The sequence below is a fragment of the Podarcis liolepis genome (genome assembly GCF_965112155.1).
Source record: "Podarcis liolepis genome assembly, chromosome: 5".
NCBI lineage: Eukaryota > Metazoa > Chordata > Lepidosauria > Squamata > Lacertidae > Podarcis > Podarcis liolepis.
Genome location: NC_139556.1, coordinates 103,584,192 through 103,606,776, shown reverse-complemented (window position 1 = coordinate 103,606,776; position 22,585 = coordinate 103,584,192). Strand labels below are relative to the sequence as shown.

Below are 22,585 nucleotides of genomic sequence, written 5' to 3'. Positions count from 1 at the left end.
CTTGGTGTGTCATTCAGTGAAGCTGAATGTGGGGAGGATTCAAAAGAACGGACTCATTCATGCACAGGACCTGCAAGATCACTTAGATCACCTGGGGAGAGTCTGCTTGCAGTACTGCACCCCACGAAAGGTCACATGGTGGTGACCCCAAAAGGGGCATTTTGTGCTATTGCCCATTTTCCTTTCTCTTCCCCTTCAAGTGCCTTGTAGAGACAGCTGTTTCCCCCCAGGCCCTGTTTTAATCTGTAGGAATTCCCTGAATTCCTGTTTCTCTGTGCTTTTGCACAACTTTTTTACTGGTTTTGTGTTGTCTTTTTGTTTTATTGGCGATGCTTCCGACTTTTACGCTGTATACCCCTTAGAGACACAAAGCCATTAGAAATGTTTTAAGTAAATAAATATAGCACGTAGCTGAACTACCAAGAAGTGTGATGATGTACACTAACGTTAAAGCGGCTTTCGCAGAAGTTTAGACAAGTTCAGGAAGGAGGAGGAAGAGGCTATCCAGGACTGCCAGCTATGACGACTCCACCTGACCCCCTGCGCCAGAGCCGCTTTCTGGGGAGTGTGAGCAGGATGGAGCTGTTCTTCAGATGTGTGTCCTTGCTGTGGCCTTGGCTTCTGGCTGGTTGTGGTGGGAGATGGAGCGCTGGACCAGTTGGGCCTCCTTGCGCCTGACTCTTCTTTCTTAATGTGCTTGTATCACGTCCCTCTTTATGTGACTCCCCGTAACAGTGAGGTCTAGAAAGATTGCGAATTCTAGACATATTGCAGATGGAGACCCTGGAATCCTCGCGGCTCTCTTCTTTCTCTTGAAAGTCACGAGTCCAGGCCCTTGGTTCAAGTTCCTTGCCGCCGTTGACTCTTGTCCTCTTCCAGGAGGGTTGGTTCTCCAGCACGGACCGTGAGGGGCCTTCATATTTATTCCACAGAGCAAATGATAACGGACAGTCGGGCTGACTTCATCTGCAAAGTGCTGGCGCCCGTTTCACCATTTTTGCGTCTTGCATTGTGTGTTTACTCCGGTTCCGAGCACAAAGCTGCCCATTGTGTGAGCGAGGAAGGGTTTGGTCGGCTGCATAATATCCTCAATGCTTTTGGCGATGGAGATAACATCGGGGCGAATGTGCCTTGTGCCGGGGCCGGGGGCTTGGCCCCTCGCGGGCCGTTAGGGCACTTTGAATAGAGGGGGCTGCGCCGTCCGTCTGGGGGCCGCAGACACGTCCTCCACCCCAGCCCCAGACCGCCTTGCAATTGTTGTGGGGGATGTTTTCCTTTTTCCTTTTTCCAAATAACCCTCCAGGGCGAGGGGTGCCAAAAGCGCTCTTGATAAGGCAGCCGAAGCTGCCCTCTGGATGCTTTCCTATTTAAGGGTTGAGACAAAATAGTTCATTGGCGGGGCTTCCCTTGTAGATAGGGGGCTGGCTGTTAAGAAGGGCTTCACACAAGCCCCACTGATAAAAGCAGCTGCTGCTCCAGTGAGGCCAGTCCTGTCTCCTCTGGCTGCTGGTCCAGCGAGGCGCAGCCTGCCTGCCTGCCTCTGGCCCATCTTCTCCCTGGCAGGTGCTGTCTGGATGCTGCCGCCCAAGAGAGGAAGGGCCCTGCGGGTGGCAAGAGAGGCAGCCAGGTGTGTCTTGTGTCTTCTAGACCTGGAAGCAGTGGGGGTGGCCATGTGCTCTTGCTTCACCCTGAAGGTCTCGTGAGGTTTCTCCCGCCTTGTTGTGCAAAGGGCCTGGCTGTTGGCCAACAGCAGCTCCTAGGTTGCTGAGGTCCAAGAGATGGTGGGATTGTCTTCGTTTTTGGGGGTGGACTGTTTTCTTCCAGAGCTCAAGCCTTTCAAGTTCACAATTTCAAAGGTTGGTGCACTATTTAAGAATACTCAGCGGTGAAGCCCTGTTGTTTATGAGGCAAGTGTAACGTTATGTCAGGAGGGGATTGAAGTATTATTAATTTCCAAGTATTTTCTCTCCTTTCTCTACCAGATGGTGATGATGATTTTTAGCTTTCTCGTTGCTTTCTCACTTGTCCTCTGCTGGGAGCTTGCCGGTTCTCTTACTTTTGAGTGGATCTGGGGAAATGGCATTCCGTGTTATGGGACAAAGCAGGGCTGGCAACAAGTCACTGTCTTATGGAATTCCCCTCTTCCCTGTGCCAGCCAGTGAACTGCGCCCTCCTTCATTCCATTCCTTCTTTTCTGTTTCCCATCCGACAGTCAGCCAGAAATCTGTGGCTCAGCCTTCTTGGGCCGCTTTGGGGGGCATTCTTTTGTCCTTCTGCAAACCTTGGGGTTCTCCACCACCCACTGGCGCCTCTTGCCATTCTAGATTCATAAGGCTCAATTGGCACTTATGCCGGAGGAGGACATTGTTCTGTCGGCCTCGTGTGGCCTGAGGTGGGAGCCTCTGTCTGTTCTTAAGTGCGTTGTCTTTCCTGTTCCGGTTCTCCCCTTTTAAGGGTCAGCTGAACTCATATTCTTCGTTCTCTGTTCCGTTAATGCTCTTGTCAGCCTTTGCAAACAGCTGTGCTGGCTGCGACTGATGGAACTGCGGCCCAGAGCATCTCTGGCTGGGGGCACCAGGCGGGTGAAGGCTGCTTGGGGAATTCTCCGTCCTCCATGCAGTGGAGCTGCTGCTGCTTTCTGGCTGGCTTTAGGGGTGACCTCCGCAGGGTGCAGAATGAGGCCAGGAGTGCTGCTGCTACCTGTCATTTGTGTGGTTGCTGCACCGGTGGCTGTTGCTCTCCTGGAGCGGCTGGCATCCGTGAGAGATGCGGGCTCCTCTTGGGCTCACGATGCCCCTTTGCTCCAAAAGCCTTTCCTCCTCTTTCTCCTAGCCAGTGCTAGAAATGAGCCAGGTGCCAGGCACGTCTACTGACTGGCGCGGGACCACTTGCTGTGCCCAAGCGGAGGTCTCTGGATGCCTGGTTGGCAACTGGGGAAGGCCAAAAGTCACTGAGAAATTTCCCTCGAAGCTTTGGAATGGTTGTCTTCTGGACTCTTTGGCTTGATGTTTTCATGTGCTGTAAACCGCTTTGAGACTTCTTCTTTAAAATAGAAAGTGCTATTGAAATGAAATGAATAATAATAACAACTCCATCATTCCACTGTGGTGACTGCAACCTGGGTTTAAGGTCATTGGGGATTAGGTTATATATCTGAGTTTCTAGCCCCGCTGCTCGGTCCCGTGGCCTCCCCTCGACCGTGCTGGAAAAGGAGCAGCTGAGCTGTGGCTGGGTGCAGAATAGCTGGTGGGTGAACCCTTGGCAGCCGGGAGGGAGGGCGTCGGGTTGGGAGTTTGTGCCCCTCTGGAGGCCTTGCTCTCATTCTCTTGAAGAACTTCTGAGGGTGGCGATGTTCAAAGAGCTGTGGGCAACTTGGGAACGGAAGCGGAGATGTTCTCCTGCCAGCCCCATGAGCAGTTTTGCCTCTGTGAGTCCTGCAGATGTACTCAGTGAGGTTTGCCCAGGAAGGCATCGCTGGGCACGCAAAGATACCCAGGGATGGAATGGGTTGATTCTGGTGCCCTTCTCTGAGCTGGCTGCAAACTTTGATGTCGCTCTTGATTCTTGAGGCATCTGAAGCCTTTGATTTGCAGAGTGAAGAGAAGGACATTTGCCTTGGCTGGGGAGCGTTTGAGCCCAAAGGGCGGCAACTCACGCATCCTGTGCAAAAAAACCCTTTCATAAATTTAGGGCAGTCAGCAAGATTCATAGAGCTATTTCATCTGGTGGGGAGAGAGGACCGTGTGACCCTTTGATTCCAGTGCAAATGCCTGGTTACGAGATGACTTCACTCTCAAAAGGCAAAACCCATGTTGACTATAGAACATAGTACATTTTATAACATCACCTGCAAAGAAACTCTTCACTGTTTTGAAGCTAACAGTTAAACTCTGGAGGCTTCCTTCAAGGGGACGGCACCTTGGGCCACTTGAAAACACTCAGCCATAGGTAAGGAAGCACAGGAAGTCAGCTGTTTCCCATGGAGGCATTTTTTGCCGTTTGGATCAGCTTGTGGACGCTGCGCCAGGTTTCATTCTGAAAACTCTTGTCTTTCGCAGGAGAGGAAGTTGTAGCCTAAAATGAAGGTATGGGTGGCCTTAGGCCTGTCCAGCATTTTGTACATATTCTGAGCTTGGTTTTGTGGTGTTGCAGAAAGTGGTCACCCCAGGGATTTCTGCGCACCGATGGTGGCTGGTCTCATATATTCGTAAGATAGAAATTCAGCATGCATTGCGGAAAAACTGTATGAAAGCAACTCTCTCTCTCTCTCTCTCTCCCCCCCCCCCCCGCAGCTCCAAGTATATGTGGAGCCCAGCTGAGCTCTTGAGATGTTTCCAGAGGGGGGAGTGAGAACAGGGATTTGGCTGAGTGTCTCTTAGGACAGTCTCAAGTTCTTAATAACTTTATTATTTATAAAGCACCTGAGATTAGGAGGCCTATACAAGAAATTAGAATACAGCAGCCCCTGCCTGCAGGTTCCTCATTCCCCTCTGTCTGGGAACAGCGTTCTGTTCTTCTGGAAGTGTTGTGCTGCTTAGCGTTAGCTGGTTAGTGATGGGGGTGCATAGTTAAACTCCTGAATTCACCCCCCCAGGACCACCATCTCAGGGGGCTGGAAAAATGTTTTGGCAAATGCACGGAGCATAAGGCTGAGTGAGTCTTCCAGGCCTGGTGGCTGTGCTGTGGCTCCCTAGTCAGGGGCAGAGGACTCTTGTGCTCAGTCCTGCTTGCAGGTTTCGCGCACGGCTAGAGCAGGATGCTGGCCCAGGTGGGCCACGGGCCTGATCCAGCCCCAGGGCTCTTGGGATGCTCTTGCGAAGATGGCTCATGCAGTGGGGATGCAGAGCTATGCAACGTTTATGGACAGACGTGAAAATAATTCAAGAGGTTATAGGAAATGTTTGCCACAGGTGGAAAGATTAACTGAGGTGTCGATGGGGAATTTGCTATGCGAGCTGGAATCCACGGTGACAAGAAACAGGGAAAGTCCTGTGAAAGCCTCAGCTGAAGAACTCATGCATTAAAATGTGGAGAGTCAGGGTTCTGCTGCATTAGCAGGGTGGTCAAGGCATGTGTGGGTCAAGAAGGAACATGCTGGCCACTCTTGTGTAACAGCTCTGGGTGGATGGAGAGGAGGAGAGTTTGAGCTGCTTTGCCTCGTTGGAAACAGTGGTGGCTAATACTTCACCTCTTGGTATATCTATCTATCTATAGATAAAGATATATAGATATAGATATATTTGAAGAAATGCTTGTAAGTATCATGAGCAAAGCATTACAAGAACACACAGAATTCAAAGTATGCTTAGGAGTTTCACGCTAAAATTCTGCTGCATCTGTTCTGTTGGGATCTAGCTATAACCCTCCAGTTCTCCTGCCATGGCTTTTCTTCTGGGTCGGGGCTGCAGTTGGCAGCTGACACTTAAGCAGACTTGTGCACAGAGCTTTCCGCAGTGTGTCACACAAGCGCTCCTCCAGGGTTTGGAAAGGGGTTAGTTTAACCTCTGGTTTGCTTGTAAAACTGAATTACCGTGTCGTGAAATGATTCATGTCTGAAAAGTTTGGGAAGCTGTGCTTGTGCTCGGTGTGCGCTCTTTGGTCTGGGGGAAGTCCTTGGAGAAAGTGTCGGCAGTGGCTGCAGGCTCTGCAAATCTTGGTGATATGTTTCATAAAGGCTTCTTTTCCCCTTTCTTTCTCAGCGCAGGTCCGCTGGTGCCTGATCCCGTCACGCTGAACATGGAGAATGAGGAAAAGCTGGTCAACAAAGGCGAGGAAGATGAGATGGTAATTGGCTTTATGGTTTAGTTGCTTCCTTTTTAAACAGGGAGCGAAGCCTTTCCTTGCTCTCTGGAGTCCTCCTTGTGAGGCTTCTCTGTCTGCAAGCCCAGGACCTCTGAGGATAGAAGGGCTTTTCTTCCTTGACTGAGAAGATGCCAGGAGCCCCTGCACAGAAGACTGGCTGCCAAGCTGTGGTGTAGTGCTTAAGAGCGGTGGACTCGTAATCTGGGGAACCAGGTTTGCGTCTCCGCTCCTCCACATGCAGCTGCTGGGTGACCTTGGGCCAGTCACACTTCTCTGAAGTCTCTCAGCCCCACTCACCTCACAGAGTGTTTGTTGTGGGAGAGGAAGGGAAAGGAGAATGTTAGCCGCTTTGAGACTCCTGAAGGGGAGTGAAAGGCTGGATATCAAGTCCAAACTCTTCTTCTCCTTCTTCTCCTGGTTCCCGTCCCCACGGGCTGCCCTTGAGGGTCTGGGGCATAGCGCCCGCAGGGTCCCACCCTCTGCCCCTCCCTCCACGGAAAGAAGCCTCTTTCACCATAGACAACTTTAGCCTGCTTTTGGCGTGTGTGGTTTTGGGGGCGGGTGGGGTTATTGGCTGATGGGGGGGGAGGTTGTAGCATGTGTGTGTTTGTGCCCATAACAGATTCCCTGGTTTGCAAATGTGCCCACAGACCCCACAGGGTTGTTGACCCCTGGTGTGGGGTCTTTGCAGCAGCTTTGCCCACACAGAAGTGCTTCTCCTGCCTCTTTCCTCACCTGAAGGAGAGTCGCTTTGGTGTTGGGATCTGAAGGATCTGGCCAAGCAGGGAGGGAGGCGATGACAAGGCCAGGGAGGGAACCCAGTCAAGTGGCAGCGTATAAGTAACATGGTGGTGTTGTTGTGAGCAGGTGAGAAAAGATGCCTTGAGTGTGGCTGACCAGGAAAGGGATGGCAATGTCAATCCCGGCTGCGACAGCTGCGGGAAAGGCAGATTCCATCTCCTGGATCTTTAGGGAAAGGGGCCGGAAATCAGCTTGCCAATGTCATAATGCCGTTTTCCGCATATCTGGTGTGCCCCCCCCTTGGAGTGCCATTCAGTGCGCCTCAAAAAGGAAACCGTAGAGCAGGAAGAGCTTTTGAGCAGGGCAGCTGAGAGGGGCTGGAGCAGCTGCTCTAGGAGGAAGCTTACGGCACATTGGGCTTTGGGGTGTTGAAAGAAGGAAGGGGGGCCTGGCACAAGTTTATAAAATGAAGTCTGGTATGGAGAAAGTGGGCAGGGGGATTCCCAGGCCGCCTTCTGGTCGGTATTGAGGGTTTGCTTTGTCAGGACTGCCCCACCTTTCCCACCCCCTCTGTTGCTGTCGGAGCTCACAGAGCCTCCCTGCAGCTGCTCCGGACAGAGTTCTGGCCCCGATTTCTTTCCATCTTCCTGTGGGCTCCCGCTGCTTCTGTTTCCTCTGCCGTGTGACAGTGGAAAGAAGCCTCTGGCCGTCCTCCAAGTACCTGCCTGCTTGCCTCCCTTCCCTGCCACTCCCCCCCCCCGCCCTCCGCTCTTCCATGTTGGCTTATTGCAGTATGGTAGCGCTGCAGAGAGCTTGCTGGGGAGACCATGCATTAAAGAGAAGGGACTCAAAAATAACTTAAAGAAGGTTTTAATAAGAAAAACAAAAACTCCATTACACTAAATATATTAACAAACAAAACATGACCCAACCACCAACCCATCCCCCAGGGTAATGGGAGAGCTAGGTGCTGCTCCTTATATACTCTACCCAAATGCTGACACGCCTTAATCAAATACAACTCAGCAGCACCTGCTATGTTTCACAGCTGTAAAGCTGGGTCTCGTTATCTTGCTCTGGCCCTTGCTCCGGCCCCTTAAAGACATACACATGGAGTGGAACAATGATGAACCTTTACATTTAAAGAAAACATTCAACATTTCCCCTGCGGTTCATCATTGTGGAACAAAAACATAAAGCATACTTTGTACATGTCTTTCATGTGTGATGTAAACTGCAACCTATAATGTTTGGTATGTTTAAGGTACATTACCACTCTCTTAAGAGCAGAGAAACATTGCATAGCGGGCTTTTCCACACTGTGAAGCATCTTTTAACAAAAGCTTAACTGTTTCATATTTTACACTTGGTGAATAGCACAAATCATAATCTTCGCCTGGAATTTGTTGAAAACCCCTAGCAACTAATCTCGCCTTGTACCTTACAACTTCATTTTTGTCATTCATTTTAACTCTATAAACCCATTTTGAATCAATAAGTCTCATATCTGGGGTTTGTGGTACAAGAGACCAAGTGTTATGCTCTTTTAAAGAAGCTATCTCAGAGTTCATAGCTTTATACCAATTTACAGCTTGGTGCATAGGTAAATTCTGAACATCACTGTAGCTTTTTGGCTCAAAAACCGCCTTATTGGCATACACAGTATTAAAATGTTCATCTGCAAAACGTTGTGGCTTCTGCCTCTTTCTGTCTGAACGTCTCAGTCCGGAAGGAGAGTCAGACTCCTCAGACTTAATGGGACTCAGTGAACTACTTGTTTCAGGTTGTAAATTATCATTGTCAGACTGAAGAGGTGCCTGTAGGCTAAGCTCACGGTCAGAAAAATCAAGAGAATCTAACCTCCCCTCAGATGCCTGTGACTTTAAATCATCAAACAAATTATCAGATTCAACAGGCTTTTTGTCTTTTTCTATTAATTCAGAATCACCATTTCCTCCTCCTGCTGCTGCTGCTGCTTCCTCTTCTTCCTCAGTATCATTTATACCATCAGTATCTTGGAAAACAGCAACCCCATTCCAATTTACAGTTTGTATCATGCTTCTGGTAATATGAAATTTGCCAGTTGCTGGTATGTAAATTCTGTACGCCCCCTGCTGGTAGCCCATTAATTTTCCCTGAACACTACGTTCACCCAATTTCTGCTTAGCGGGATAATGCATAATTACATCTGAACCCCAAATACGTAGGTATTTCAGATTAGGGCGTTTTTTAAACAGCTTCTCATAGGGGGTGACATCTAAACCAGAATGATAACTGCGATTTCTAACATAACAAAAGGCATGGAGCGCTTCAGCCCAAAAGTCTTTGGGCAGATTAGCATCGTGCAGATAAGTTTTAACCCCTGCCTGCAGGTCACGCTGCACAACTTCAACAAGCCCATTTTGCCAGGGACTTCGGGGGCAAGATAACTCATGAGTAGTCCCCTGCGCTTCCAGGAATTTCTCAAAATCCTCAGAAACAAATTCCCCGCCCTGGTCAGAAAACAGGTTCTTAATAGGTTTGTTAAAGTGCGTTTTTACCCAGTTGCAAAAAACCTTGTACTTCTCAAATGCTTGGGACTTCTCAGCTATTGCATAAGTCCAACAATATCTACTATACTGGTCTATCAGAGTAAGCCAGTACTTTGAACCTCCTAATGAGGGTGGGAGTGGCCCAACTAAATCACAATGTACACGCTCAAATGGCTCAGTTACTTTCCTATCTGAGCACCTACCCTTGCGTGCAACCTTAATCTTATTCTTGCAACAGGATAGACATTGCATAAAGAATTTGCATGGTTTTAAGTTGAGGCCATTAACAATATTCCTTGTCTTAATTACATCAGCAAAATTCAGGTGTCCCAGAATTCTGTGTGCCACGTGGATACACCCAGAATGTGGTCTTACATTCCTCAACCCCTGGCTTGACTGTGCTGCTCTGCAATTTATATGCGATTGTGAGTAGGTGTGAAAATACAGTCTATATAAACCATCAGATTCCCGGGCATACAATAGACGTTTGTTCCCCTCGAAAAACTCACACATAGACTTTAAGAAACGCACAGTTATGCCTTGACGGGCAAAGCACCTTACTGATAATAAATTGTCCACTGACGGGCAGTAAATGCAGTTCGCTATTGTAATGTTTAAAGAGTCAAGTATAACGGTACCCCTGCCAAGCGACTGCAAGACTTGTGAATTGGCTAAATGTACATTACCAATTTCCTCTTCGAAAGAAATAAACAAGCTTCGATCATTGCAGATATGCTGAGATGCTCCTGAGTCGACAACAAAAGACTTCCACTTGGCTCCTTTAATTCTTTTACGATCTTTAGTCCGAGCGTGAAAAGCTCGCGGCTCGTTTCTGTCTCTACTATACGATGCCGGCTGTTGGGCTGACGACCGTGATTGACGAACAGAAACAGGCTTGGGAGTACTTTGCTTTCTTTTGGATCTGCAGTCCCTTGCAAAATGTCCTTGCTTATTGCAGAACCAACAACGCTTTGCAGCTTTAAATGCAGTTGTATCACCACAGGTTTGCATATGGCGTTCCTCATTCTTTCTGGAAACAGGAGTGCTTATGGCACAAGCCTCCCTTCTATCCAACTCGCCCATTAATCTTGCCGTTACCCCTTCCACAGTTAATTGTGCTGGTGGAACAGCAGATATCTGGCTAGCTATACCATCAAAGTCCTCATTAAGGGAACAAAGGATGATAAAAACATACTGAATATCAGGTATCTCCATGTCCCTTTGAATTAACTCGCCGCGTATTGCCTCCAGACGTCTCAAGTGTGCTGCCAAATCACCACCAGGCTGCAACTTCGTCTGGTACAACTGCTTGAAAAAGGTCAATGCAGACGCTGACTCTTTTCTAACATGCACTGCTGCAAGACTGTCCCACATTTCTTTGGCAGTTTTCTTATTTCTTATATAGACTACTTGCTGGTCACTGACTGCCAAATTAATTATCGCCCTGGCTTTTGCATCTCCTTTCGACCAAGCATTAGTTACAGGGTCAGGAGGGTCATCAGTTACATAGGTCCATACTTCTCTAGAGGTCAAAAGCGCCTCCACCCGAAAAGACCATAAACTATAGTTCTCATCTGTTAGCTGTGGGAAGACCAGAGCCTTCTCAGCTTCAGGAACCCAGTCAACCATTCTGGAACTCTTCCAGACCCACAAAAACTACGCTAACAGGAGAAGGAGTTTTCAAACCTTTCTCAGAGTCCAAAAATATGCAGTCATCCACTCAGCAGCTGGGCCCATAACCAAAGATGTTGGCTTATTGCAGTATGGTAGCGCTGCAGAGAGCTTGCTGGGGAGACCATGCATTAAAGAGAAGGGACTCAAAAATAACTTAAAGAAGGTTTTAATAAGAAAAACAAAAACTCCATTACACTAAATATATTAACAAACAAAACATGACCCAACCACCAACCCATCCCCCAGGGTAATGGGAGAGCTAGGTGCTGCTCCTTATATACTCTACCCAAATGCTGACACGCCTTAATCAAATACAACTCAGCAGCACCTGCTATGTTTCACAGCTGTAAAGCTGGGTCTCGTTATCTTGCTCTGGCCCTTGCTCCGGCCCCTTAAAGACATACACATGGAGTGGAACAATGATGAACCTTTACATTTAAAGAAAACATTCAACATTCCAGACAGTAAAATTCTGCCCAAGTTGAAGAGAGGAGGGTCAGATTCATTTGCGTCATCATCTAGTGTGTTTCATTTCAGCTGGGCCTGATCCAGAAGTTTCAAGTGGGCTCCTCTTCTGAGGCTCAAGGTGGCCAGGCCAAGACAGCCCCCTCTGTTCTGCCATCCATCTCGGCCTCTTGCGGTGTGTGTGGGGGGGGGGGTCTGGAAGCTGCTCAGAGCCTCCTCACTGGCTTCCAGTATCCTTAGATTTTCTGGCGGTGGAGAGCAAACCAGAGATGTGGAATTTAATCACTGAATTGCGGAGTTGGAAGGGAACCCCAAGGGTTATCTAATCCAGCCCCTGGCAGTTACGCCCTGTGCCTTTACTGCATGTATCTCATGCGCAGAAGTGTTTCACTGGCCTGGTGTCACAGCCCAACCGTCTTCTGACAGTCTGCCCATCTGTGGGTTTCTGGGGTTGAGCACACAAGCTGGAGCTTGCGAGTGAGTAGGTGGGTGCTTAGAAACACAGCTGGTGGAGAAATCTTGAGGGCCTTTTGCCCCAGGGAGTCAGCAGCACTTGAGCACAAAAGCAAACTCCCTTCTCTTGCCAGAAGCGGTTTTCCCAAAATGTTCTCAGTTGCCCCCAGTAACTCTGCTTTGGAACTCAGGCGTAGGCTGGAGAAAACTCACTAGGGACAAGTTCCTGGTCACATTTTGCTGTTGATTTTATCCCCGGCTGTTTTTCTGCCCTCCTCTCGCCCTGGGTGTTTTTTCCCCTGTCACTTGGTCAGCAGCCGGACAGGGTGACATGTGTGGCTTCTTGCCCTGCTCTCCAGTGGCCAGCAAGAGTCTGATAGGACCTGCAGCTCTTGCAGCAGATGGTGTCCGTGTGTCTCGCAGTTGCCCTTTCTCCTTGACATAGGTGGCTGCCCCCGGGCTCCTGCCGTGAAGCAAGCGACCTCCAGGAACGCCCCTGGTCCTGCCACAGGGAGGGAGAGCAGAGCAGAGGCGTCCTGAGGCTGTTCTGCCAGCTGTGCCATTGCCTTGGTCTCATTTGTTCCCCATCTTCCTTGCAGAAGATCTACGGCTACACGTTTTGCCGGTGGAAGATGGTCCTGGTGGCTGTGGGGGTGCTGTGCACGGGCGGCTTCCTCCTCCTCCTCCTCTACTGGATGCCTCAGTGGCGGGTGAAGGCGACGTGCAGGAGAACTTCCCTCCGAGGCAGCAAAGTGGTTCTGCTGCGGACAACAGTGAGTGCCGCCCTCTTTGGCAGGGGAGATCCCCAGGGAGGCGTGGAGGACCAGGCTGGCCGTGGCCTCTGGGCAGGACAGGCTTCTCCCACAAAGCTTTCTTTGCATGGCAGGAGGAGCGTCTGATCCAGAGGGCCATCGCCCTGGTTTCTGCCTCCCCGCCCTGGCTGAAAAACTGGCAGGAACTATTTAATTCTTGTGGTAGCTTCCGAGGGGCCAAGCGGGCTTGCTCTTCAAAGGAGTGTTTTGAGCAGCCGCTCTCAAAGTCTGGACCTTCAGTAGCCCCAAGGACCCTGGGCTTTGGACTTCACATGTGATCTGTGCAGAGATCTCCTCAGCTTAGGGACTGGCCACCACCCAAAATTGACCAGTTGCATGTCTGTCCAACTTTGTGCAGTTCTGCAGTCTGGCCAAGCGGTGCCTTCGCGGGCCGTATTCACAGCCTGGAGCTGTTACCTGTTTGTAGAGAAGCGCTGGGTGTTGTAGAAACACAAAGTGGCCTGGCCCCTCCTTGCAGGCTCAAGAGGAGGGGGGAAAGGGGCAGACTTTGCTGGGGGAGATGGGAAGAAAGCAGAAAGTAAATTCTATGCAGAAGCCTGCTAGAGGTGCTAAAAGGCATCTCATTATTAAATCTCATAAAAACACAGAAATGTAGAGGGGACAGCAAAGGTTGCGCATGCGCAGAATGTCCCTCTGCCTTCTGCATGTGTTTGGGTCCCTACAAGGTGTGGAGGAAGCTGGAAGCAAGAGTCCCTGTGTCTGTATCATAGGGTCTGGGTGAACTCTCAGCGCCTGAGGACAGTCATCTCCTGAAAGTTCCTCCCCCTTTGCTTAGCCCAGTGGTGTCATCCTGCGCCCCCCTTGAGAGGTGTAGTCTGCCCCCCACTTCTGGGCTGGGGCTCCCTTTACACACCTGCTTAGAGTCATGTATAGTTAAGCACCTGCTTCACAGTTATCAAATTGCCAGCGATGTTTGTCAGATCATCCAAAGGCGCAGAAGCTCACTGTCAGACTTTTGTTCTGAAAGCTCTCTCTCTCTCTCTCTCTCTCTCTCTTTTTAAAGGATGAATTCCAGACATGGTTTTGTGCAAAGGTTCGCATTGTGCTTTCTTTGGGGCCCAATCTGTTGCAGACTCCAAAATATGCATCGGAGAAGATGACAAATGGCTGCAGTGGTCATTTGGACATCAACCTGGCTGAAGAGGGCGAAAATGATTTGAACAGACGTTCCCAGGCTCACCTCCAGGAGGTAGGAAGGCTGTGGGATCGTCCTCTGCGTGGCAGCCTCCAATGGGCAGCGTTTATCCATCTGCCTTTGCCTCTGCCTGGGGGTTACTTGGGAATGGCTGCTGTGCACAAAGGCAGCTTGGGGGGAGGTGTTGAGGCTCTGGGGCGGGAGCAGACCCTGAAGAGGCTTCACCCTTCCCCTCCTCTCAGCTGCTCCACCCTTCGGGGCTCTGATTGGAATGCCAGCATGCTGCAAGGGGTAGCAATGAGCCGGTGCCCCAGGCAGGTTTGTGGCCACAGGAGTGTGAGGACCTCTGATTTGAGAGCCAATGCAGTGGGCATAATTAGATTATTAAGCAATAAAAGGGGCAGTGTGGGGCAGCTGGGACTGCACACATTTGTTTCATTTGACTTTCAAAACGATCAGCAGCTCAGTTTTGCTGTCAAGTCACACATTCTGATGGCCTCCTTGTATTTATGCGTCTTCCAGATCCGTTATTTCACCCACCACAGCGTGAAGTATTTCTGGAATGACGCCGTGCAGAACTTCAGCTCCATAAAGTAAGGGCCACCGGCTGTTTTTCATGCCTCTTTGCCGAAAGGACTTTGGCTGGTGACTCCTGTTTGTGTGTGTGTGTGTGTGTGTGTGTGCACGCGCTCACGCTCTGTTTGATATTCTTCCTTTCCTTTAGGGGTCTGGATGACTCCACTTCCTGTTCGGCAATCCATAATGAACACAGCGCAGGGCTGACCAAGGGGATGCGAGATTACAGGTACACTCAAACAGAAAAGTGGTGTGTGTGTGGGGGGTGTACAGGAGCCTCTCAGGCAGCTGTTCCTTGAAAATTGAGCAGTTACTCTCAGTAGTGGTTTTGTGTATGGCAATGCACTGTGTAGTGGTGAAGAGCGGTAGTCTCGTAATCTGGGGAACCGGGTTCGCGTCTCCGCTCCTCCACCTGCAGCTGCTGGGTGACCTTGGGCCAGTCACATTTCTCTGAAGTCTCTCAGCCCCACTCACCTCACAGAGGGTTTGTTGTGGGGGAGGAAGGGAAAGGAGAATGTTAGCCACTTTGAGACTCCTTAGGGTAGTGATAAAGCAGGATATCAAATCTAAACTCCTCCTCTTCTTCTTTGAAGTGCAAAAGGGGTGTGTATGTGGAATCTTTGCAATTAAATCTCTTCCCCCACCCCCGATGCAAGGCCTGCCTTGCCTTGAGCCCCTGGGCCTGGGGGCCTCTCTGCCTGCCCTTCAGGTGGGGCTGGGGGAGCCATTCTGGGTCGCTGGGTTTTGCAAAACACCAAGCTGCCTTCTCACCATTCTCCCTCCCAGCCTCTGCCGCCGCTGCTCCCTTCTTAGTAATTTATAGATTGCTGTTCATGTTAGCAAGCAAAACACTTCCGTTTTTAAAAAATATTATTTTTATTTATTTGGCTTCTGTTTTTCATACAGAAAATTATTCTACGGAGTAAATGAAATTGCCGTGAAAGTGCCTTCCGTTTTTAAACTTTTGATTAAGGAGGTAAGAATTGCATGTGCCTTTGCGAGAGAGAAGGAGAAGGGGGCTCCCACCTGCTGGGGATCTGGACTGGGGATTAACTGTGCATGAAAGGGTTAAAGGCTATGGAGGGGAAACCCTCTGCAGCTCTAGGTTTCACTAAATAGGTTGGAGCAATTGTGGCAGTTTGTCTGCTTTGGGGGGGTGTGGTGGTCTGTCTGTTTCTGTGCTTTACGTGGGCCCTTTCCTTCTCAAGTGTCATGTCCGCTCTCTGTGAGCCGCAAGCCTCTTAAGGAAAGCCAAGCAGACAGCAAGGCTGTTCTCTTGCCCAGGCCTGACATCATGCCAGGGCATTCAAGTGGCAGGTGGTTGTGTGCTGCAGTCGCCAGGCCTTGATGCCATGGAAGACCCAGGGCAGGTGGTGGGGATGGGCAGTGTTGGAGTGGCACCACTTGACTGAGGTGGAAACTCTCTTGGGGGCCTTAGAGAGATAGGAACCAGCAGGTGGTGCCAGGGTGCTTGGCCCCTTGCTTAGACCATTCCTGTGCGCCCTCTGTGGCTTGTGGGGCCCACTTCCCCACCCTCCACTCCTCAGTCAAGGATCGGCTCCCCGTTGGGGACACATTTGAAGGGTAGTCAGAGCTCCGCTTGCACAGCGACGCTTCTCCTCCTCCTCCTGTCCGTGCGTGGCCCCCAAATCTGCTCCAGAGGAACCCTCAACCCCCTGGAGCAGATTTTGACGGGGCTGCAGGGGAGTCGAAGGGGAAGTTCCATTGCACAAGCGGAACAGCCGTGTTGAACGCAGCCTTTCGATCTTTGCATGTGTGCAGAGGTGTGTGTGAAAGTCAGAGCCAGTCAAATTAGCCTGAACCTCAAAAGAGGGTGTTCTTTTTCCAACTTCCTTCTTCGGTTCTACGTGCTTTTCAAAGGAGAAGCACCACCTGATGGCCAAGGGGAGAGCAAGGGGGCGCAGAGGCTTCTCGGGTGAAGTCTTCAAGGGCACCATTTGTGCCCACTGAGCTGGCCAGCCCTGCCAGGAGAGGAGGGGAGCTCTGAATCCTTGCCATGTGCTCTTCTGGCACACTCTTCACTCCCCTCCCACGCAGACCAGGATGGGTCTGAATTCTAAAAATGTATGTAATAGGAGGCCATGAAATTCTTGACCTTCAGCACCAGAGAGAGGAGGGCGGCTCCTTCATGCAAAAGGCATAATCCGTTGCTTTGTTTTGTTCTCTCTCTCTCTCTCTCCCCAGGTCCTCAATCCTTTTTACATTTTCCAGCTGTTCAGTGTGATCTTGTGGAGCACAGATGAATATTACTACTATGCAGCAGCCATTGTGATAATGTCTCTGATCTCTGTTGTTAGCTCACTGTATACCATCCGGAAGGTGAGTTCCAGGGCTGTTTTTGAGCGCCTGCCTGCCTGCCTGCTTACCTGTGGCAGGTGAGCTGCTGCCTCGGTACTCCCCTGGGGCTGGCATCCCAGCGGCAAACTTCCGCTTCCGTGGCCTCTTAAGGTTTGCTGCTCTTGAGTGCAACTTGACCCCCAACGGGTGGGGTTGTAGTCGGATGTTGACTCTTCTCCTTCCCAGCTGAGGGTGCGGCTCTGCAAACGCTTTGCAGCCTGCAGAGCTGAACCGGCGTAGCTTGAAATCTCCTCACGTGTTGTGACAGCTGCACATGGTGACTAGCGGAGGGTGGGAGGGAGGCAGTCAGAAGGGCAGCCAGGTCTTCTGAAAGATGCGTGACTCTGGTGGTGCAAAGTGTGGTCTGGGGGTGAACTAAGGGGCAGAGGAGGCCTTGCCCAATTCTACCCAGCCCTCTCAGAGGGTGGCATCCAGGAAACTAGATCCGTCAGTGCAAGGATATAGGTGGGTGCTGTGGAACGTTCCCCAACTCCTTTCCTGGTGTACCCCCCCATTATGCCTGCCCCAGTCCTGCTCTGGGAGGTTTGGGGAGGAAGAGGAGAGGGAGGAGACGTTCCATGGGGCAGGCAGAAGCCTTTGCACTGATGGAGCTGTTTTGTTGGGGGGCGCCCAGAGTCCTTTGGGCGGCAGCAGTTGGGAGGAGAGAAGATTCGGAACTAGATTCCAGCACACACAAAAACGGTGAAGATACCCATGTTGGCCCTAAGAAAAATGTCAAAATCCACAGCCGGGCAATACATCTGTTAGGGCAACAGAAATAGGGTGGGAGCTTTTGAGGTCCCAGAATGGAGCAGGGGGGAGGGGGAGGAGGAGGCAAGTGCCACTCGATGGCACCCCGGGCCCTGCAAGCCACTCTGTGACGTTTGGATTGGCCTAATGCTGGCAATGCTCTGGCGAGTGTGTGGCAGAGGCGAGGGGGCTGGAGACTGAGCCAGCGACTCCTGGGGTTCAGGGCAGGGGGCAGTGCTGACCGGCGGGGGTTCAGGAGGCAGGACCACTCAGAGATGGAGGAAGAGGCTGATCAGGTGTGTGTGGGGGGGGCACTGCTTCAGGGGAAGGGGCATTGGCCCCTTCCAGAACAGGCTGACCTCCTGCGACTTGCTCGGCATTTCTGCCAGCCACAAATCTCTCTCTTTCCCAGGTAGGCCTCCTGTTTCTTGCTGCTGCTGCGGCTAGCAGGCTGCTTTCTTGCTCCGGGGCTCCACTTCCTTCACGGTGCTTGTGGGGTGGGGGGCAGTGATGCAGCTGGGAGTCACTGGCCCATCCCCTTAGTGCCCCTTGTGCTACTGACTAACGCCCCCCCTTCTCTCCCCAGCAATACATGATGCTTCATGACTTGGTAGCTGCTCACAGCGTCATCCGGGTGTCGGTCAGCAGAGCAAACCAAGGTAGGTCGGGGGGGGGGACCGTGGGAAAGTGGATCTGCCGCCTTCCTTGTGGGGAGGGGGGCTTCCTTGGAGGGAGGGGCAAGTTCTCTCCGGACATCTCTCCCAGGGGACTGTCCTGGCTGGGCCCAGGGGTGGGGTCTGGCCATAGTGGGCCCTCCAGGAAGCACCAGTGGAGTCCAACAGACTGCAGACCCATTTCTCCCTGTATAGGGAAGTTTTTAATGTGTGATGTTTTACTGTGGTTTTACCATTTTTTGGAAGCGGCTCAGAGCGGCTGGGACAACCCAGTAAGGTGGGTGGCAAGTAAATAAATAAGACTGCAATCAGCTAGGTTTTACTTGCCGGTAATGCATTGAAATGAATAAGCAGGACTAAGTTAGGTCTGCTAATAGCAGGAGCTCTATTCTGAGTAATACTTCCTTGCTCACCAGCTGAGGTCTCCAGGGAGAGGCTCTGCAGTGTCCCCTCCTGCAAAGGTGTTTTCAGTCTGCAGCCAACCTCCAACCATCCTTTCAGGCTACAGTCTCTCTCTCTTGCATGGGCCCATGGGCCCCTCTCTCTGTCTCTGTCTCTCCTGCCCCTTCTCCTAGCTGGGGTGTGTCTTGTACTCCACCCTTGGATAGCGCTCCCTGTCCCAATCCCTGAGGGATCTCCCGTGGGCCAGGGGTCACTCTCCTAGCAAGTAGCTCCCTTGGAGAGACAGCAGCCAGCCAGCCAGCCACCCTGGGCCCTTGGCCGAGCAGAAGAGCAGCCCGAGCAGCTGCCGGGCCAGGATCTCACCCTTTGCTTCTCCCCGGCCTCCAGGCGTGGAGGAGATTCTTTCCACGGAGCTGGTGCCTGGGGACGTCATTGTGGTCCCTCTGAACGGGATGATCATGCCTTGCGACGCGGTGCTCCTCAGCGGGACCTGCATCGTGAACGAGAGCATGCTGACAGGTAACGGGGAGGGCCTGGCGGGGCCCCGATCCGCAGCTGGGACCTGGGTGGTGCTGCTGGGGCTTGGGATCTCCACCCTGTCAGCTGTGCCCTCGTCTCGTTGAAGGCGAAAGCGTTCCCGTCACAAAGACCAACCTGCCGAACCCGACGGAGGAGCCCAAGGGGGGCCTGGCGGACGAGGTGTACAGTCCCGAGGGGCACCGGAGGCACACCTTGTTCTGCGGCACGACCGTCATCCAGACCCGCTTCTACACCGGGGAGCTGGTCAAAGCCATCGTGGTCAGGACAGGTGAGACAGAGCCTTCTGCACAGGCAGCAAGCGTGGCGGGGTGGGATTTCTCTCTCTCTCTCTTGCTAAGCTGTGATGGCTCATGACAAGTTGCAGCATCCAAGCTAGTCTGGTGCTGGCAGCGTTGTGCAGTGCTGAGGCGTCCCTCTGGCCTCCTCCCTCCTGCCCCTCCAATGCTGCCCTCAGGGAGCCTTTTATTGGCCCGCGCGCTCAGGGTTGCCTGCCCTGAACGTACGAAGGTGCTGCTGGATCAGGCCCACAGTGGCCCATCTAGTCCTGCGGCCTGTTCCCACAGTGGCAGCTGGATGCCCTTGGTCGCTGCCTCCGACCATTGTGGCTGGCAGCCGCCCCTAGCCCTCCTCTCCTCCATGGAAGCTTCAGACTTGGAGGGCTCTTCCAGCCCTACCTGCAGGTGCTATTCCGGATCAAATCTGGGACCTTTTGCAGGCAGAGCAGGGGCGCTGAGCTGTGGCCTTGGGCCTGATCTCTCTGGAGGGCGCTTGTTTTCTCCCTCCCTCACCTCCTCACTCGAAGGAAGATCCGCATGTCTCCGTTGATGAAGCCCTTTCTCCTCCGTTGTAGCTCTGAGTGACTTGCTTGTCCTCGAAGGTGGGCTTTTGCTGCTGCTGCCTTAGCAGGGGCTTCTGCTGCCTGGCCAGCCTGCCCAGAGACAGCCATAAACGAAATGCTGCCTTGGTTTTCTTGGGACTTGTAGGTTTGTGCTTCCGATCCCGTCTCTGAAAGCCTCCTTGCTTCCTCCTAGGCTTCAGCACTTCTAAAGGGCAGCTGGTCCGCTCCATCCTGTATCCAAAGCCAACGGATTTCAAGCTCTACCGAGATGCCTACATGTTCCTGCTCTGCCTGGTGGGGGTGGCAGGGGTCGGCTTCCTCTACACCATCGTCATCAGCATTCTCCACAAGGTAGGAGGAGTCCCACCCCTTTTGTCTCCTTGCAGATCCATCACTGGCTGGGGGGGGCGGTTGCTGCAGCCCCCTCCTCCTTCACGGTCTCTAGGCAGAGCCGCATCTGGGCAAACGCCAAGCGAAGCTGTCTGGGGACGTGGCTTGTTCTCTCCCCTTGCCCAGCCATAGATGCAACACACCTGCCTGCCGCGTGGTTTTCTTGACTGAATCCGGAAAGCTCTCTGAAGAAATGGCCGACTCACATAGTTCCCCGTTGGTTGTGTTCAGCATAGATTGTCAGTTGTTAGTTTTGCTAGGGCTTCTTTTTGAAATACGGTGGTACCTTGGTTCCCGAACAGAAACAAACCAGCTCCCAAAGGCTGCAAACCCAGAGGTGTTCTAGTTTGTGAACGTTTTTTGGAAGCTGAACGTCCAATGCAGCTTCCGCTTGAGTGCACGAAGCTCCTGCAGCCAATTGGAAGCCACACCTTGGTTTTTGAATGGTTTCAGGAGTCGAACGGACTCCCGGAATGGATTAAGTTCTAGAACCAATGTTCCACTGTACCAGAAAGCAGTGCTACAGCCCCTGGCCCTCGGATGCCTCCGGTGTGCGCAATGCTTGTTGCAAAACCCGCATCTCAGGAGCATGGAAAATGGCCTTCTCCCAGGTTTGCATAGCTGCCTGTCTTCTGCTCCGGCAGGCGGTGCTTCCACGGGACCTCTGGCAGAGACGGGGGGGGGGGGCTTCGTGCCAGCAGCTGCCTGGTTCTGGTACATTCCACGCTTAAAGGAACGCTCCCCATCCCAGCTCCCAGTTCCCCTTGTTCCCCTGGCACAAGGTCTTGCCTGGGTGAAGCGGTGCTGCTAGATCAGCAGGCTGCAGGTGTCCTAAGGCAACGCAAAAGCCTTTCTCAGAAATGCCTCTGGCGAAAGACGTGGGTGCTTCCCATAGCACCTGCTGCAGGAATCTCTCAGCGCAAGCGCTTGAAGGGCTGGCCGAAGTGGACCCAGCCTGGCCTCTGGACAGCCAGCGGTGAGTGACCCTCTCTCTCATGGGTAGGCATACTAAGGCCCGGGGGCCGGATCTGGCCCAATTGCCTTCTAAATCTGGCCCACGGATGGTCCAGGAATCAGTGTGTTTTTACATGCGTAGAATGTGTCCTTTTATTTAAAATGCGTCTCTGGGTTATTTGTGGGGTGTAGGAATTTGTCCCCCCCCCCAAATATAGTCTGCCCCCCCCCACAAGGTCTGAGGGACAGTGGACCGGCCCCCTTTGCTGGCCCCTGCTCTCCCTCATCTTCCTCCTCTCCTCCCGCAGGTCTCGGCCGACATCATCATCATCGAGTCTCTGGACATCATCACCATCACAGTGCCGCCCGCTCTTCCTGCCGCCATGACGGCGGGGATCGTTTACGCACAACGGCGGCTGAGGAAGATTGGCATCTTCTGCATCAGCCCTCAGAGGATCAACATTTGCGGCCAGCTGAACCTCGTGTGCTTTGACAAGGTGCAGATCATTTGCCATTTTTCCTTGAGACATTCTGAGCTGAGTTCAGGATGAGGCTTCTGAGATCCTCCTGCCACAGACTTCAAGGGGGGGGGCTTGTGATGCTCAGTTGTGCGGAAGGACGCAGACGGGTGCGTTGTCCTGAGCCGAGGCCAGACCCAAATGTTGGACCCTGGCGTTTTTCTCCTTGCTTAGTTCCCCTCAGGAAGGTTCTGTGCAGGAGATTCATTCAGTAAGATCCCTGCAAAGAAGCAAGTCACAGAGAGAGCGCACTTGTGTTGGGCAGGGATTAGAAGATGTGAAAATCTTTTAATAAGCATCAGGAGAGGGTTGATAACTTTTTGGGAAGCTTGTGCAGAAAGTAGCCAGGGAATTCTGATGTCACCCAGTGAAGAATTCCTTAGTGCCTGTCTTTGGCCAGTGCCCAGATTCCCTCACAGCCTGCAGATGCCTGGTTTTGCGGAGGTGGGTGTTCTGTGAAGCTGCTGGGGGGTGGAAAAGGCTCTTGCCGTGCCCAGCTGGAATGGGAGGAAGGAAGGAGAAGTTGCTGGTCTCTGGTGGAGAGGCCCTGCAGGCCTGGGACTTCCTCTGGGGTGGCTGCTGGAGGCGACTGGAGGGGAGGAGCGTAAGCAAAAGAAACAGCCAATAAGAGCCTGAATAGCTATTGCATGTAGAATGGCAGCGTGGGAAGAAGAAGAGAGAAGAAGAAGAGTTTGGATTTGATATCCCGCCTTTCACTCCCCTTCAGGAGTCTCAAAGCGGCTCACAACCTCCTTTCCCTTCCTCCCCCACAACAAACACTCTGTGAGGTGAGTGGGGCTGAGAGACTTCACAGAAGTGTGACTGGCCCAAGGTCACCCAGCAGCTGCATGTGGAGGAGCGGAGACGCGAACCCGGTTTCCCAGATTACGTGACTACCGCTCTTAACCACTACACCACACTGGCTTCCCCGAGGGCCATCTAGGGACCCCG

General features: G+C 52.1%; 1 protein-coding gene across 3 annotated transcripts in view; it reads left to right on the top strand.

Moving 5' to 3' along the window:
* ATP13A3 (ATPase 13A3) overlaps positions 1-22,585 on the top strand; it is a 50,296-nt gene that overhangs the window by 5,241 nt on the left and 22,470 nt on the right. For 2 of the 3 annotated variants that reach the window (XM_083503904.1, XM_083503902.1), the window contains exons 2-13: positions 5,705-5,784; positions 12,266-12,439; positions 13,503-13,688; positions 14,157-14,227; positions 14,359-14,439; positions 15,117-15,186; positions 16,416-16,550; positions 17,905-17,977; positions 18,782-18,913; positions 19,020-19,202; positions 19,966-20,123; positions 21,425-21,613. In XM_083503904.1, coding sequence (XP_083360030.1) covers positions 5,737-5,784; positions 12,266-12,439; positions 13,503-13,688; positions 14,157-14,227; positions 14,359-14,439; positions 15,117-15,186; positions 16,416-16,550; positions 17,905-17,977; positions 18,782-18,913; positions 19,020-19,202; positions 19,966-20,123; positions 21,425-21,613 — 1,500 coding nt within the window. In that variant the 5' untranslated portion in view covers positions 5,705-5,736. Of the gene's footprint in view, positions 1-1,447; positions 1,628-5,704; positions 5,785-12,265; positions 12,440-13,502; positions 13,689-14,156; positions 14,228-14,358; positions 14,440-15,116; positions 15,187-16,415; positions 16,551-17,904; positions 17,978-18,781; positions 18,914-19,019; positions 19,203-19,965; positions 20,124-21,424; positions 21,614-22,585 lie in introns of those variants that run through there. The other variant, XM_083503903.1, reaches the window with a different exon arrangement.